Genomic DNA, 18019 nt, shown 5'->3' on the forward strand with positions numbered 1-18019 from the left:
ATCTACTTTAGAGAAATGTCTATTCAGGACTTTTGCCCATTTTTCAATTGGGTTGTTGGTTTTTTTGCTGTTAAATTGTCTGCACATTTTAGACATTAAGCCCTTGTCAGTTGCATCATTTGAAACTATTTTCATAGGTTGTCTTTTTTTTATGGTTTCCTTTGCTGTGCAAAAGCTTGTCAGTTTGATTAGGTCCCATTGGTTTATTTTTGCTTTTATTTCTGTTGCCATGGGAGACTAACTTAAGAAAACATTTGTATAATTGATGTCAGAATGTTTTGCCTATTTCTCTTCTAGGAGTTTGATGGTGTCTTGTCTTACGTTTAAGTCTTTAAGCCATTTTGATTTATTTTTGTGCATAGTATGAGGGTGTGTTCCAGTTTCATTGATTCAAATGCATCTATTCAGTTTGCCAGCACCACTTATTGAAAAGACTGTCTTTTTCTCATTTTATATTCTTGCCTCTTTTATCAAAGATCAATTGACCTTAGGTGTCTGTGCTTAATTCTGGGTTCTCTATTCTATTCCATTGGTCTGTGTGTCTGTTTTTGTACTAGTACCACACTGTCTTGATTACTGTAGCTTTGTAATATTGCCTGAAGTCTGGGAGATCTATGCCTCCTGCTTGGTTTTTGTTCCTCTGGATTGCTTTGGAAATTCTGGGTCTTCGATGGTTCCATGTAAATTTTTGGATTGTTCATTGTAGTTCTGAGAAAAGTGTCATGGGTAATTTGATAGGGATTGTGTTGAATCTATAGATTGCTTTGGGTAGGATGGCCATTTTTATGATATTAATTCTTCCAACTCAGGAGCATGGAATGTCTTTCCATTTCTTTGAATCCTCTTTAATTCCCTTGATTAATGTTTTATAGTTCTCAGCATATAAGACTTTAATCTCCTTGGTCAGGTTTATTCCTAGATATTTAATTTTGGGGGGTGTGATTTTAAAAGGTATTGTATTTTTATATAATATTTCATTATTAGTAAACAGAAATGCAACCAATTTCTGAATGTTAATCTTGTATCCTATTTTGCTGAATTCATTGATCAGTTCAAGTTTTTGTGTAGAGTCCTTGTGTTTCCTGTATGCAATATTTTGTCATCTGCATCTATTGACAATTTTGCCTCTTCTCTTCAAATTTGGATACCTTCTATTTCTTTTGTTTGTCCTATTGCTATGGCTAGGACTTCCAATACTATGTTGAATAACAGTGGTGAGAGTGGGCATCCTTGTCTTGCTCCAGATTTTAGTGGGAAGGCTTTCAGCTTTTCTCCATTGAATATTATATTTGCTGTGGGTTTGTCATAAATGGCTTTGATTATGTTAAGGTATGGTCCTTCTATACCCACTTTGGTAAGAGTTTTGATCATGAATGGATGTTGGACTTTGTCAAATGGTTTTTCTGCATCTATTGAGATGATCATGTGATTTTGACTTTTCTTTTATTAACTTGGTGTATGATGTTTGATTTGTGTATGTTGAACCATCCTTGTGAACCTGGGATGAATCCCACTTGGTCGTGGTGTATGATCTTTTTTATATGCTGTTATATTCAGTTGGCTAAAATTTTGCTGAGAATTTTTTTGTATCTATATTCATCAAAGCTATTGGCCTATAATTTTCTTTTTTGGTAGTATCTTTGGTTTTGGTATTAGCGTGATGGTGGCTTCATAGAATGTCTTTGGTAGTGTTTCTTCTTCAACCTTATGGCAAAATTTAAGAAGGATGGGTATAAGTTCCTCTTTGTATGTTTGGTAGAATTTGCCTGTGAAGCCATGGGTCCTGGACTTTTATTTATAGGGAGTGTTTTTATTACATATTCAATTTCATTTCTAGTGATTGGTCTGTTCAGTTGATCTATTTGCTCTTGATTCAGTTTTGGCAGGCTGTAAGTTTCTAGAAAGCTGTCAATTTCTTCCAGGTTGTTAAATTTGTTGGCATATAATTGTTCATAGTTTCCTTTTTGTTTGTTTGTGTCTGTGGTATCTGTTAAGATTTCTCCTTTTTCATTTCTTATTTTGTTTATGTGGGTTTTTTTTTCTCTCCTCTTCTTAGTGAGTATGGGCAGAGGTCTGTCGAATCAGCTCTTGGTTCTGTTGATTTTTTTCTATTGTTTTTTGAATCTCTCTTTTATTGATTTCCTCTCTGATCTTTATGATTTCCTTCCTTTTGCTGAATTTAGGTTTTGTTTGTCCTTCTTTTTCTAATTCATTTAGGTGGTGGGTTAAGTTCTCAATTTGAGATTTTTCTTCTTTTTTGAGAAAGGCCTGTATTGATATGAACGTCCCTCTCAGCACTGCTTTTGCAGCATCCCATAGATTTTGCATGGTTGTGTCTTCATTATCATTTGTCTCAAGGTATTATTTAATTTCCTTTTTGATTTCCTTACTGATCCTTTAGTTTTTTATTAGCATGTTGTTTAGTCTCCATTTAGTCAATTTTTAAAAATTTTTTTTCCTATGGTTGATTCCTAGTTTCATGCCATTGAGGTCAGAAAAGATACTTGAAATAATTTCTATACTCTTAAATTTGTTGAGGTTAGTTTTGTGCCCCAGTGTGTGGTCAATCCTTGAGAATATTCTATATGCACTTGAAAAGAATGTATATTCTGATTTTTTTTTGGATGTAATGTCCTGAAAATGTCAATTAAGTCTAACTTTTCTATTGTGTCCTTTAGGATCTCTGTTGCCTTATTGATTTTCTGTCTAGAGGACTTATCCATTGATATGAGTGGGGTGTTAATGTCTCCTACTATATTGCATTCCCATCAATTTCTCTTTTATGTCTGTTAGTATTTGTTGTATGTATCTGGGTGCTCCTATTTAAGGGGCATATATATTGACAATTGTAATAGCTTCTTCTTGAATGGATCCTTTAACCATTAAATAGTGTTCTTCTTTGTCTTTCTTTATGGTCTTCATTTTAAGCTCTATTTTTTTCTGATATGAGTATTGTAACTCCTGCTTTCCTGTCATGTCCATTGGCATGAAATGTCTTTTCCCACCCCCTCACTTTCAATCTATGTGTCCTTTGCCCTACAGTGAGTCTCCTGTAGACAGGATATTGTAATCCAATCTGCCACTCTGTGTCCTTTGATTGGAGCATTCAGTCCATTGACATTTAAGACAATAGTTGATAAATATGTATTTATTGCCACTTTAAATCTTGTTTTCCAGTTGATTCAATGTTTTTACTTTTTTCCTTTCTTTTTTTTTTTTCTTGATTGGATGATTTCCTTTTATTTTATGCTTGTGTTCTTTTCTTTTTAGTTTTTGTGAATGTAATGTTTGGTTTCGATTTGTGGTTGCCCTGTTTTTCAAGTATGTTAATGACTTCCTATACCTTCTTGCTTTAGCCTGATAGTCATTTGGGCTAAAACACATTCTTAAAAAAAAAAAAAAAAAAAAAGTCTCCTTTTTCTTACTTTTCTTCCCCACATTCTATAATTTTAAAGTCCTTTTTTAACACCATCATGTTTGTCTTTTTGCTGTTCCTTGCGTTTATCATCCTGGAATCCTGATTATGCATAGTTTGGCCCACTTTATATTATCCCATAGATCTCTTATATTGCTTTCATGTTTTTTTCATTTGATTTTCTGTCTGCTGTCCTGATTAGGTGATTTCCATTATTCTATCTTTCAAATCACTAATTCATTCCTGTGAATTATTTATTCTGTTCTTTAGTGCGTTTAACTCAGTTTGCATCTCTGCAAATGAATTTTCTAATTTTTCTATGTTCCTCCTTATTTTCTAGTTTCTTTCTAAAGTAATCTGCATTACTGTTTATATCCACTCTTAATTCCTTCATTTTCACCCTTAATTCTTTCAGTATTTTCACTCTCTTGCTTTTGAACTCAGTGTATATTATACTGCATGTGTTTGTTTCATCATTTGCTGCTTCAGGTGAATTCTCTTGTTCTTTTACCTGGGAATGGTTCTTGAGCTTCTTCATTTTGCTTATATTTTTCTTTTTCTGTGAGTTTAGGGAAACTAAACTCTAGACTTGAAGGGCTATTTTTATGCAAGAGCACCTCTTTGTATTTTGTGGGGGATTACTATTTATTTTTTGGCATGGGAGTTTGGGTACTTGCTGTCTCTTTTTTCAGTGTGAGCAGTATATCCCCTTGAAAGGGTGCTGAGTATGTTTCCAGGGAGAATGTGGCAATGGGCAGTGCTAGTAGTCAGTGTCTTGTTGCTGAGCTCTTGAGAGTATTGAGGACCTACAGGAAGATGGAGTAGGCTACTCCTAGTTGCAGGGCTCTGGGAAGTGGTAATGGGCCTCAGGCAGATTTAGGTAGTGCCTAGAGCATTTAGCAGTGTCAGTTGCAGGGTGTGTGAGTTCCCGGCAAGTGACAGCAGCAATGGGTGGTGTTTGGTTGCAATGCCCTCCTCTGTGGTGCCCTCTGAGGTGATTGGGGCAGCAATGATGCCTGTTCATGGAACCCTAGTGGTGGAAAGCCATGCCAACCTCTGGAGTCAGAGATAACAGCAATGGTTTGCCCTTGTAATCTGTAGACCGTACAAGAAGCATTCCATCCACTTAGTCCATGCAGGAGTTGCTGCACAGGCTGCTCCTAGTTGTAGGGTCCTGGAAAATGACAGAGATTACGCATGTGTGGGTGCTGCCTGGAGCATTTGGCAGTGGGAGCAGCAGGCCAGATATATTCCCAGGGGAGTGAGATCATTGACGGGTGGTGCTCAGTTGCAGTATCCTCTTTTTTGGCTGACCTCTGAGGTGACTGGGGCCACAGGTGGAGCCTGTTCACAGATTCCTAGTGGTGGCTGGCCATGCCCCACTCTGGTTTCTGACATGATTGCTGTTTGTTCCCACAGCCTGTAGATCATGCAAGAGGTGCTGCATTGTGCTTAACGCCCTGTCCACCCACCTCTGCTGCCTTAGCCCACACAAGAGATGCCCACCACCCATAGCCTGCACCAGAGGCACCCATTCTCCCATAGCCTGAGCAAGTGGCTTCTCGCCACCTGTAGCCTGCCCCAGAGTCATTGCACCTTCTGAAAGCCCCCATGTGCACAGGAAAAGAGATTCTTATAACAGTCTACTCCTCCTCTCACCCTCCCCAACAATGGTACCTTGCTTCTGCTGTGGGCCCAGACCTCCTCCTAGGTTCCCTTAGCTGTTGCGTTCTGTTCCCCAGCCTATGGCACACTGCTCACTAGCCTCTCAGTCTGTCTCAACCCATCCAACCCTAGTCCTCTCCCTGGAACTTACCTCCAGAGCCTGAGTCTCAGCACACAGCCCCAGTCCAAGTGTCTCAGGCTGTTGTGTCTGGGGCAGTGGGGCAGATGATCCGTGTAGCTCGTGCAGCTCTCACTCTACTTTGCCCTCCTCAATCCTGCTGCTGTGCTTTTCTCAGCAACTTTGAGGTCCCTCTGTCTTGGCTAATCTCCCCAATGGTTAGGTGGCTCCCCAAGGTGCAGTTTCTTTTTCTTTTTCATAGCTCCCTCTCAGTGTATCTTGATTCCTTTTCTCTCTCTCTTTTTTATTTTTCTTCCCAGTTATGTGAAGGGTTTCTTGCTCTTTTTGGAGGTTTAAGTTCTTCTGCCAGTGTTCAGTAGATGATCTGTGCAAATCTACATGTGTTTTTTTGATGTGTTTGTGGGAGAACATGAAGATGACATCTTACTCCTCTTACATCTTGATCCTTCTCCTCTCTTCCACTTTCTTAAGTAGGTTGTTTCATACATTAGTAGTATGGTTAGAATGTCTTATCACATTCTGCATTCAATTCTGGGATCCCTCAACCTCCTAAGTGTGTTTTATTAATTGGCTTACATTAAGAGTCATTCCTTGTGCTGAAAGTTCTGAGTATTGACAAATGCGTAGTGTAATGTGTCCACAATTACAGTATCATACAGAATAGTTTACCACCCTTGTCTTAGTCTGCTCAGGCTGCCATAACAAAATGCCACATACTGGATAGCTTAAGCAATGGAAATTTGTTTTCTCATAGTTCTGAATGCTGGTTCCAGATCCAGTCTAAGATCGAATTTCTGGCAGGGTTCAGTTTCTAGTGAGAACTCTCTTCCTGGTTTGCTGATAGCTTCTTTGTTCTTAAATATCTTCCCTATCCCCAAGGCTCTTGTGGGCAGTTAGCCCCCAGAACTGTGAGAAAATAAATTTCCTTTGTTTAAGCTACCCAGTCTGTGATATTTTGTTCCAACTACGCTAAGGAATGCTACAAAACTCATTAGTACTCCATCAATTCAACCTTCTTCACACACACACCCACACTAGCCCCAAACCCTGCAAAACACTGATTTCTTTACTATTATTATAGTATTGCCTTTTCCAGAATGTCATTTATATGGAACCATACAGTATGTAGCCCTTCCAGATTAGTTCCTTTCACTTATGAACATTCATTTAAGATTCTTCAAGTCTTTTCCTGGATTAATAGCTCATTTTCATAATAGTTAAATAATATACCATTGTTTGTTTAGTCATTAATCTATTAAATATACCAAAGTTTATCCATTAACCTATTAAAGGACATCTTAGTTGTTTCCAAATTTTTGTGATTGTGAATAAAGTTGCTATGAATATTTGTTTGTGGTTTTTTTGTGTGCACATAAATTTTCAAATCAACCTAGTAAAAACAAACATACCTAGGAGATATTGCAGGCTCAGTTCCAGACTACTGCAATAAAGCAAGTATTGTGATAAATAGAATTTCTTGATTTTCTTGATTTCCCAGTGCATATTAGAGTTATGTTTATACTATACTACAGTCTATTAAGTATGCAATACCGTTATGTCTAAAAAAAGCAATATACATATCTTAATTTTAAAATATTTTGTTGCTAAAAAGTGCTAACCATCATCTGAAACTTTGATGAGTTGTAATACTCTTTTTGCTGGTGGAGGGTCTTGCCTTGATGTTGATGGCTGCTGACTGATCAGGGTAGTGTTTGCTGAAGGTTGTGGTGGCTGTGGAAATCTTTTGAAATAAGACAACAACAAATTTTGCCACATCGATTGACTCTTCCTTTTCTAAATGATTTCTCTATGGAATGCACTGCTGTGATATTTAGTAGCATTTTTTCAAACAGCAGAACTTTCAAAATTAGAGTTAGTGCTCTCAAACTCTGCTGCTCCTTTACCGTCTAAGTTTATGTAATATTCTAAATTCTTTGTAATCATTTTAACCGTATTCACAGTATTGTCACCAGGAGTAGATTACATCTCAAGAAACACTTTGCTCATCCATTAGAAGAAGGAACTCCTCATCAGTTAAAATTTTATCAAAATTGCAACAGTTCAGTCACATAATCAGGCTTCACTTTTCATTTCAATTTTCTTGCTCTTTCCACCACATCTGCAGTTACCTCCCCTACTGAAGTTTGAACCCTTCAAAGTCATCTGAAAGGGTTGGAATTAACTTCTTCCAAACTCCTATTTATGTTCATATTTTGGCCTCTTCTTGTGAATCACAAATGCACTTAATGGCATCTAAAATGATGAATCTTTTCCAGAAGGATTTTCAATTTACTTTGCCCAGATACATCAGAGGAATCACTATCTCTGGCAGCTACAGCCTTATAAAATATATTTCTTAAATGACCAGACTTGGAAGCCAAAATTACTCCTTGATCCATGACCTGTAGAAAGGATATTGTCTTGCAGTCATGAAAATGGCATGGATCTCATTGTATATCTCCATCAGAGGTCTTGTGCACGTTGGCAATGAGTAATACTGTTTTGAAAAGAATTTTTTTTCTGAGTAGGTCTTAATAGTGGGCTTAAAATATTCAATAACCCATGTTGTAAGCAAATGTGCTATAATCCAAGTTTTGTTTTTCCATTGACAGATCACAGAGAGTGTAGATTTAGCATAATTCTGAAGGGCCATAGGATTTTCAGACTGGTAAATGAGCACTGGCTTCAACTTTAAGTCAGTAGTTGAATTAGCTGACAAGAGAGTCAGCCTGTCTTTGAAGCTTCGAAGCCAGACATTGACTGCACCTCTCTAGCTATTAAAGTCCTAGATGGCATCAGCTAAAAGGCTGCTCATACACATGGAAAAATCTGTTGTCCAGTGTAGCCACTTTCAGTAATTATCTTAGATAGGTTTTCTGGATAACTTGAAGTTTCTACATTAATACTTTCTGCATCATCTTCCACTTTTATGTTATGGAGACAACTTTCTTTAAACATCATAAACCAACCTCTGCTAGTTTCAAATTGTTCTTCTATAAACTTTCTCACCTCTCTTAGCCTCTATAGAATTGAAGGAGTTCCTGTCATGGCTCAGAGGATGTGGGTTTGATCCCTGGCCTAACTCAGTGGGTTAAGTATCCAGTGTTGCCATGAGCTGTGGTGTAGACACTACTCAGACATGGCTCAGATTCTGTCTTGCTGTGGCTGTGGCATAGGCCACAGCTACAGCTCTGATTCCACCCGTAACCTGGGACCTTCCATCTGCTGTAGGTGCAGTCCTTAAAAAAAAAAAAAAAGAATTAGGGTCTTGCTCTGGATTAGGTTTTGTTTAAAGGAGTATGTGGCTGGCTTGATCAATCCAGACAATTAAAACTTTCCATGTCAGCAATAAGACTATTTCACTTTCTCATCATTCATGTGTTCACTAGAGTAACATCTTTAATTTCCTTCAATAACTTTTCCTTTATCTTCACAGGTTGGCTAACTGCTTGGCACAAGAGATCTAACTTTTGACCTTCCTCAACTTACGTCATGCCTTCCTCACTAAGTTTTATCATTTCTAGCTTTTGATTTAAATTGAAAGGTGTGTGACTCTTCCTTTCACTGAGCACATAGAGGCTATTGTAGAATTAGTTATTAACTGGCCTAATTTCAATATTGTTGTGTCTCAGAAAATAGGGAAACCCAAGAAGAGGAAGAGAGAAGGAAGAACAGTTGGCACTGGAGCAGCAGAACACACATTTATCAATTAAGTTTGCTACCTTATATGGGCACAATTTGTGGTTCCTCAAAACAAGTACAGTGGTAACATCAAAGATCACCAATCACAGTTCACCATAAAAATATGATAATAATTTAAAAGTTTACAATTTTGCAAGAATTTTAACAACGTGACACAGAGACACATAGTGAGCAAATACAGTTGGAAAAAATGGTGCTGATAGACTTGCTTAATGTGGGGTTGCCTTCAATTTGTTTTTGTTTTTAAAAAGAGGACCTTCGATTTGCAAAAAATGCAGTATCTGTGAAGCATAATAAAATGAAGTGCAATTGAATAAGGTATGCCTGTACCTAAAAGTGCAATTGCAAAATCATATGTTAGAACTATGTTTATCTTTGTAAGAAACTGCCAAACTATCTCCCAAAGGACTGTACTAGTTTGCATTCCCATCAGCAATGCAGGATAATTCCTGTTGCTCTACCTTCTTGCCAAAAACTGATATTGTCAGTTATTTGGATTTGAGACATCGTAATAGCCATGCAGTACTTGTTATTGTTTTAATTGGTAAATCTCAAGTAACAAATGATATTGTGTTCTAAAGCACTTATTTGTCACCTATATAACATCCTTGGAGATGTGTTTGTTCACATCCTTTAAACATGTTTAATTGTGTAGCATTCTTATTTTTGAATTTTAAAAATTCTTTTTATATTTTGGATGCAAGCCCTTTTTCAAATGTGTGTTTTAGAAATATTTTCTTCCAGTCTCTGACTTTCGTTTTGATTGATTCTCTTAACAGTATCTTTCCCAAAGCACAAGGTTTTAATTGTAATAAAGTCTAATCTATCTACTTTTCTTTTCATGAATCATCCTTTTGGTGTATAAAAAATTTATCATCAAATGCAAGGACATCTAGATGTTCTCCCTTGTGTTTTCTAGAAGTTTTATATTCCTAGGTTTTACATCTAGGTCTATGATTCATTTTGAGTTAATTTTGTGAAATGTGTAAAGTCTTACATATGGATGTCCAATTGTTCAAGAATCACTTTTGAAAATACTGTCCTTTCTCCATTTAACTGCATTTACTTCTTTGTCAAAGATCAGTGACTATGTATATTTGTGGGCCTACTTCTGAGCGTTTTAATCTGTTTCATCGATCTATCTATTCTTTTGCTAAAACCATGCTACCTTAATTATTACAGATTTATAGAAAGTCTAGATATTGGATATCGTGATTCTTCCGACTTTCTTCTTCTCCTCCTTCTCCTTCTACTTCTTTTACTGCTTCAGTATTACTATTATAGGTCTCTTTCTTTTCCATATAAATTTAAAACCAGTTTGTCAGCTACAGAATAGCTTGCTGGAATATTGATTGAGATTTCAGTGAATCTATAGATTAAGTTAAGAAGAGCTAGTATTTTCTAATCCATGAACACAGAATATCTATATAGATTTTCTTGTATTTCTTTCATTAGAGTTTTCCACATAAGATTCTCCACATATTTTGTCAGGTTTATACCTAAGCATATTATGTATTTGGTACTATCGTAAATGGTATTGTTTGTTGAATTTAAAATCTCAGTTGTTCATTTCTGGTGTATAAGAAATCAATTGACTTTTGTGTAGTAATTTGTATACTATGATCTTGCTATATTCACTTATTAGTTCCAGGATGTTTTGTGTTGTTGTTGATTTGGGGGGATTTTTCCACATTGACAATCATATTATCTGAAAACAAAAGCAGGTTCATGTCTTCTTTCCCAATTTGTGTAGCATTTATTTCCTTTTCTTGTCTTAGTGCACCAGCTAGAACTTTCAGTACAGTGATAAATAGAAATGCTAAGGGGACATCCTTTGTTTGTAACTGATCTTAAGGGAAAAGCATCCAATTTCCTACATTATAATATTAGCTGTAGGTTTTTTGTAGATGTTATTTATCAAGTTGTGGGACTTATTCCTAAGATTATACATGTTTTTTATTCTTTCAAGCTGTTTAATTTTCTCAAGTTCTGATAATTCTGCTATTTGTGGAATCTGACTTTTGCTCATGGTTGATCATTTCCTTTTGTGCTTTGTAGGTTTGACTATTAATATTTTGTTTTGTTTTTCTGTGGAATTCCTATCCTGTGCTAGTAAAGACGCACCCAGTTAAACATGATAAGGCCCAGCATGTTAATCACTGAATTCACTTAGATATATTCAGATTCCCTGAGTAGAAGTTGAAAGAAAGTTACTAGTTCACTCTTTAACATTCCTTTAAAATCTTCTATCACTGTATCCATTTGTGGAAAAAGTTGATAATTTAATAATAGATTGGGATATAGTTTCCTAGTCAGGTTTTGGGCTAGTTATACAATTTTGGCCAGGCTCTTTAAACTCAAAAGTCTTTAATCTGACCATTTCTCTATGCAAAAATTGAAAATAGTACCATTCACAATTTATTTTTGCTCAAAGGAGTTTAGAGAAGACTCAATATGTTAAACTATCAAGTATGTGAACTACTTGAATAGTGCTGTGAATAAAGTCTAAGATAGCCTCCAACCCCCTGCCTTTGTGTAACCCCTGCTTTGTGACTGTGGGTAGGTCCTGTGACTTGTGTCTGACAAACAAAATATGGCTCAGTTGATAGAATGTCATTCCTGTGATTATGTTGTGTTATATGGCAAAGGTTGCTGGGATGTCACTCTGTGGTTACATGGTATTATTTAAGACGCCGTCTTGCTTGCAGTATTTCTCTCTCTCTTTTGCTGTGTTTTAATAAGTAAGCTGCTATGAAATCTGTGGCCACAAGTGATGCTTCTGACAACAACGTAAGGGAGCTTAGTAGGAAATACTTCCCCTGTCAAGCCTGTGGATAAGAACCCAATCCTGGGTGACACTGTGATTGCAGTTTTGTGAGACCCTGAACAGACCCAGCTAAGCTTTGCTGATATTTGACCCACAAAAACTTTGAGATAATAAATATGTTTTAAACCTCATTTTTGTATTAATTTATCAAACAACAATAGAAAGCTTATACAGATGCAAAGTCTCAAGTAGGTAACCTCTTTTTTTTTCTTTCTTTCTTCTTTTTATGCCACATCTGCCACATGTGGAAATTCCCAGGCTAGGTGTCAAATCGGAGCTGTAGCTGAGGCCTACCACAGCCATGACAACCGGATCAAAGCCACATCTGTGACCTATGCAGTCGCTTGTGGTAATGCTGGATTCTTAACCCTCTGAGTGAGGCCAGAGATTGAACCTGCATTCTCACAGAGACTATGTTGAGTTACTAACCTGCTGAGTCACAGTGGGAATTCTGGTAATGCCCTTTAAGAACGTCAAATAGGTAGGTGTCAAGAAGCCAGTCCAGATTTTTTTAACCTGTTTGTAAAACAACCATTTCATTTAAAGTAGGTAAGCAAAGATAGAGGGAGCAAAAAGTTTTGACACTGAAGAATAGCATTCTTTATTTCTGAAAGGCATCAAATTTTTATTGTATGGCCCAGAGTTCTGTAAGGAAATGGATATAAATCACCAATAATTCTGTGATCTGAAGGATTTGGTATGGTTGTTATGTACTATTTACTGTACTTAGATTGTACATATCCATAAATATTTATCCTTTATGATTAGTATACACAAATTGTGTCCAAGTTTGATTTTTAGTTCAAACTAGGATTTTTTAATACTGTTTGTATCATGCAACTAAGATATAAAAGTATTGCAAAGTAGAAAGTGGTAAATAAAAGTTCATTTCAAAATATATAGTTCCAACCTGTCTGAGACAGTGGCATTCCTTTAATATCATGACAGAATAATTCCCAATATACCCAGGATTCAAATTTGGCTTATTAATCAATGCTGTATGAGAAAAATGCATGTTCATGACAAATTGTCAATAATGAAATTCACCAGTATTACATATTTGACAACTTTAGGGTTAAAAAAAAAAATCAACTCTTTGCTTTTTCTGTTCCAAGTAAATTACATCAAAGTGAGTCATTGTGGTCATTGTGCCAGAAGATTAGAGAATGAAATCTTCTAGAGCCCCACTGAAGTCACATTCAGTCTGAAAAGCTGTGCTGTGAGAAATTTACCCACATTTCCACTAAACAGTTTTCTTACAACATGTGAACGCACAAAACATGACAACACTCTTCCTTCCTGAACTTTGGTTAAAAAGTGCTTAACTTTTTTTCCAGAATATATCTAAGTCTTGACTCTAATTCTTCTTATCACAGACTACAATGAAACATGCTGCACTTCTTCCCAGTACCATTTGGGGTTTGATGTTTACTGTAAGAAAGAAGCATTACAGTATACTTAACACTTAAAACCATAGAGAAGCAAATGACACTTTGTCTACGTTTCCAAACTGTGGTAGTTCTTGAAACATTGTTCACATTGTAGAAGTCCTCAAAAAAATGTGATATTTATTTCCCCCCAGACTTGTCAAAACAGGATTAACAGCAAATGCTACATTCATGTAAACCAATATTTAACATGATAATTCTAGTCTATAATGAAAAATAAGCAATATCAGTCAATACTGATTTACAATTGCTATGCAAGCCCTTGTTGAAAACGTATGTGTTGCTAACCATGCAGTTATTAATGTGCTTATATCTGAAAACTTGCATGTAGAGGCCAGGAGAAAAAGTCCACCCTTAATGTATGTTTGTTTTCCTCTTTACCAAATAGAAATTTTTTTCCTGTTTACAATATCCTTATTCATTCAATATCTACAATCATATGTCTTAAATATTCTTAAGGGTGGGGCAGGGGGTAGTACTGTGATGATAACTACATAGAACCAGCTAAAGTGTATGATATCTAGAGAAACTTAGAGGATAAGTTAGTGCTGGGAATAACTGACTCTGATATCAGCCCTGCACCTGACCAAGGGACTTCTCTGAATTTCTGCTTCCTTATTTGCATGCCTATTATCTCTCTATGGGGTTATCTCTGGGATCAAGTGGAAAGCATTTTTAACCTGCTTTCTATTCAGTAAGTGATAGACACAACTGCTATTGTTCCTGTGAAAACCTTACTTTTCACATGAATGATTCTCAAGTAGAGGCCACTGGATATCTCTGAGTTCAAAGAATTAATAGAAAGCAAGTCCCAACTGGAAACGTTTTTCTATATATTTTTTTTTTTTTTGTTACTTATTTCTTACCCTACAGGCTTCCTCATCCTCACTTCTTTTTTTTTTTTTTTTTTTTCACTCAAATATGACTCATTCTTTACTCAGTTTATTTAAGTGTAACAGTTGCACTCAAACTCAACTGTCAAATGTCTCTATTTGATAGACACACACACAGAATATAAAATCAGAAAGAACTATTTATTACAGTGTCCAGATTATCTGTTCTAGAGTATAGATAATGAGCAGCTGTATCACTAGAACAGAAAAATCATGGACTTTAATGGGTATGGAGTAAAAATATTATTACAAGGCTGGAAGTAATATGATATGTTAGTATCATAGAAAAAGAGTGCTGAGGCAATCACTCTTTGGGATATGAAATATAAAGTGAAGAGTAAAGTGAAAAAAAAAATCTACTAGAGGAAAATCCTTTTCCTGACTCTAATTTTTAAAATTTTAGACATTTATTCAAAAATAATCACAAGGCTGTAGTATCTTGAGAGTTCTAGACTTATCAATGCTTAGGCAGAACAAAAGTTGAATCAGGTTAAGAATGATGTCCCCACTCATTTTGTTTAGGCTGACTATAAGAAAGACCTTATTATAATCTACCTCAGCACCCACCTTAGATAACATCTTTCCATGGATCTCATAAAATTTAAACTCTCATATTAAATCTTATACTTCCTGCTTGATTTATTGTCACTGTAGATGTAAAAAAAAAGGCTGATGATCACCTTCGTTTATAATCTTTCATAGAATTGAACAGAAACATTCAAAATTGCCTATTAATAGGATTCCCCAAAGGCTACTGAGCTTAAGCAACTATAAAATTTTATAACTTACCAATTAACCTACAGAAGGTGTTTCACATAATTATATTCTGTCACTTTTTTATTCACACTTGACTCCAAAAAAGTTCTCAACTTTTACCATGAATAATCTAGAAAATAAATATCACTCTTGCTTTCACAAGCAGCATTAACAGGAGCAGGCATTTGTATTCATTTATTATATTTCCTAACTTATTACTTAATTTCCCAACTATCTGCTTAGAACTTAAGCTGTGCTGGTTAAAAAAAAAAAAAAAAAAAAAAAAAAAAATTTAAGAAGAAAAAATAATGTCATGAAAATTTAAATAAAGGTCATTATTGCCATAAAATGGGATGTCAGTTTTGCAATCTGTGTGCACTTTCCCACTAAGCTGGGTGGAGCTGATCTAAATGAATCTAAAGACTGTTACGAAATAAGCTAATATAAAAGGGCACTAGGACCCGTTAAAAGCGACTCTCTTCCTCTTCCACAGCGCGGTGAAGGCCAGGGATAAATTTCAAGAGTTGTTTCCGGACACTTCCCCTTCTGCTTTTCCTGGGCAGGGTCCCAAACATGCTTGAGAAGTTGCCTTCCCACAAGGGAGACATGGACCCACTGCTGGCAGAGCTAATACTCCGGTTCCTCCTTGAAGAAGACCTCTTCAGAAAATCCTCCCCGTCCTTGGGGATAAAGCACTCATCATCTGTGCTTGTTTGCCGGCTGAAGGCTTCCTTGCTTGAGTCCTCAGACACACATGTCTGGTAGCCATCCTCACTGTCTATGGTCATGGAGCTCAGCCAGCTCTTACAGCTGCTTTCACTGGATAATCGATTCCGGTCCATGAGGGCTGGACCAGGCAGGGTTCCAAACAAAGTTGATTCGTCTATGTCCATGTTTTCCAAACTTGGGCAGTTAGCCGCATCACCTAGAATGCAGAAAATAGAGTCTACTGTAAAATGGATCTGACCATTACCCTCTACAAGTAAATACACCAAAATTACTTTGAAGGGCACAAGAAAGAGTAAGGGTAAATAATACTTTTCACTAAGCTTTGATTTGCATGAATAAGTGACTATTTATGAGACCAGCTGATCAACCTTATAGGGGGATTCTTCAAATTAGCTGTTCATAGAGTAGTTCCCATGTAAAAGGGGCTCCACGGTAAAAAAAAAAAAAAAAAAAAAAAAAAAAATTAATGCTAGATTAAATAAATTTAAGCAAGATTCTTCCTATGTGAACAGTTCAGCTCATCTGACAGTATGGCAGTGTGACTTGTGATTTTCCAAAAGGATCATCTCTTAAATTGAAGTTACTCTGCCACCTTTTATTAAAATTCTCACAGAAGTGGGTTTCAAAGAATATACTTTGGGAAATGCCATCCTATGGATTTTCTTCATTTCAGTTCCTCTGATTTTTAGCTACTATCTTTTAAAATTATTACAACATCATTTGAAGTGTATGGAAAACACAGTTATAAAACCTGTACCTCTAGGCTGATTATTAGAAAATTCAAAGGTGTTTAAAAGAGAAAGCATATCTTCTAGCTTCAATATTACAATTTATTTTTAGAATAACTTAATACTTAAATGCTTTGAAATGATAATGTATTCAAAAAACATCCTTGTCCCCAAATAAGTAATAATTCATTTGAAGGTGTTGAATTTTATCTGCTTAGCTGAATTTCTTCATCAACCTTTTATAACCTATATCTGGGCTCTCCAGACTCAGATTTTCATCTCCCACCAATAGCCTGTTCACATCCCACTTGCTTCTGTACTGAATTTGTTGGTATGTTCCTAAAGAAAAGAGATTATTTGTAGGACTAGCCTGAGAAAAACATCATTAGAAGGAGACTTCCCCAAGAAAAGTAATAGAACATTACACACAAAGAAATGCTTTTATTTTACATTGGTTATCTCAGCTGCATGCCTCTGTCCTTGATTGACAATATAAAAAGTGACTTTATTTTTCCATTTGATCCACAGGGTTGAGTAGGGCCAGCATTTTGGTGGCTAGCCATAATGCTTTCCTTTTTGTTAACATAGCCTACTTTGTTTTTTCTTGCAACAAGTTAATGAATTTCTTTTGATTGGAGAGCAATTGGCTTGTAGAATATCATTCCCTGGATATTATTCTAGGTCTAAAAAAGGTAAACTAAAGAACTCCTTCAGTATCTCAAAAAAAATGGCCTTAGGAGAAGTCATTCTACCTGACCCTGAACTAAAACCTTGTTTATACAAGGCCACTCTTATAGAACCACAGAACTGCCTACACTTATCAGATCAAACCACATGCTCCAGAAGCAGAGGCAAAGATATCCCAAACACCTTCAAGTCTACAAAGATCTAGGAAGTAGCCAGCTATTTGTGCCTCTTTCTTTCCAGCAAACTTCAGACCTTGTCCCCCTAACCCCCTGTCTGTTATACATTTTTTAAGAATATTAATTTAGAAACACAAAAAGAGTAATAACACATATATGTTTCACTTTTTGAAAATACAGAACTTTAACACAAACCTCTAAGCCATAAATTAGTGCCTAATTAAGAATTAAATGTACCTTTTTTCTGTAAACAGATTATCACTTTTAACAAACAGATATTCTAGGTTATAAATAGCTGTGTGTTATCTGAAGAAGATAATGCTCATATTTCACACCCACATAGCTAGTGCTGGTTGTTTCAGTGAAATATTTGTACATACAAGTTCATTCCTCAGGTTACACCAGTCACATACAAATAAGTCAACATGCTGGGTTTTTTTTTTTTTTTTCTTTTCTTTTCTTTTTAGGGCTGCATCTGCAGCATATGGAATTTCCTAGCTAGGGGGTCAAATTGAAGCTGCAGTTAGAACTTGTGCCACAGTCACAGCAATGCCAGATCTGAGACACATCTGTGACATATGCCGTAGCTTGTGGCAATGCCAGATCCTTAACCCAATGAGTGAGGCCAGGAATCAAACCTGCATCCTCAGGGACACTATGTCAGGTTCTTAACCTGCTGAGCCACAATGGGAGTTCCAGCCAAATTTTAAATTCACACAATGCACAAAATGGCAAGAGCCATGCTTTTCCTGTTATAATGCTCCTTCACATTTCTGCCTTAGATTTGAGGGCCATAAAGAAGAATTTCTCTGAGTTACTGTAACTTTCACACCTTGAACAAATAATAGGAGCTC

General features: G+C 36.2%; 1 protein-coding gene across 2 annotated transcripts in view; it reads right to left on the bottom strand.

Annotated features, from left to right (window-relative positions):
- Nucleotides 1-12324: 12324 nt before the first annotated feature.
- CYTIP (cytohesin 1 interacting protein) overlaps nucleotides 12325-18019 on the bottom strand; it is a 68113-nt gene continuing 62418 nt past the window's right edge. For both annotated transcript variants that reach the window (XM_021074749.2, XM_003483653.5), the window contains one exon: nucleotides 12325-15770. In XM_021074749.2, coding sequence (XP_020930408.1) covers nucleotides 15310-15770 — 461 coding nt within the window. In that variant the 3' untranslated portion in view covers nucleotides 12325-15309. The remainder of the gene's footprint in view (nucleotides 15771-18019) is intronic.

The sequence above is a fragment of the Sus scrofa genome, chromosome 15 (genome assembly GCF_054392235.1).
Source record: "Sus scrofa isolate SSC_HxYL_T2T_F1_AM1 chromosome 15, Sscrofa_HxYL_maternal_Yorkshire_Landrace_v2.0, whole genome shotgun sequence".
NCBI classification, from domain to species: Eukaryota; Metazoa; Chordata; class Mammalia; order Artiodactyla; family Suidae; genus Sus; species Sus scrofa.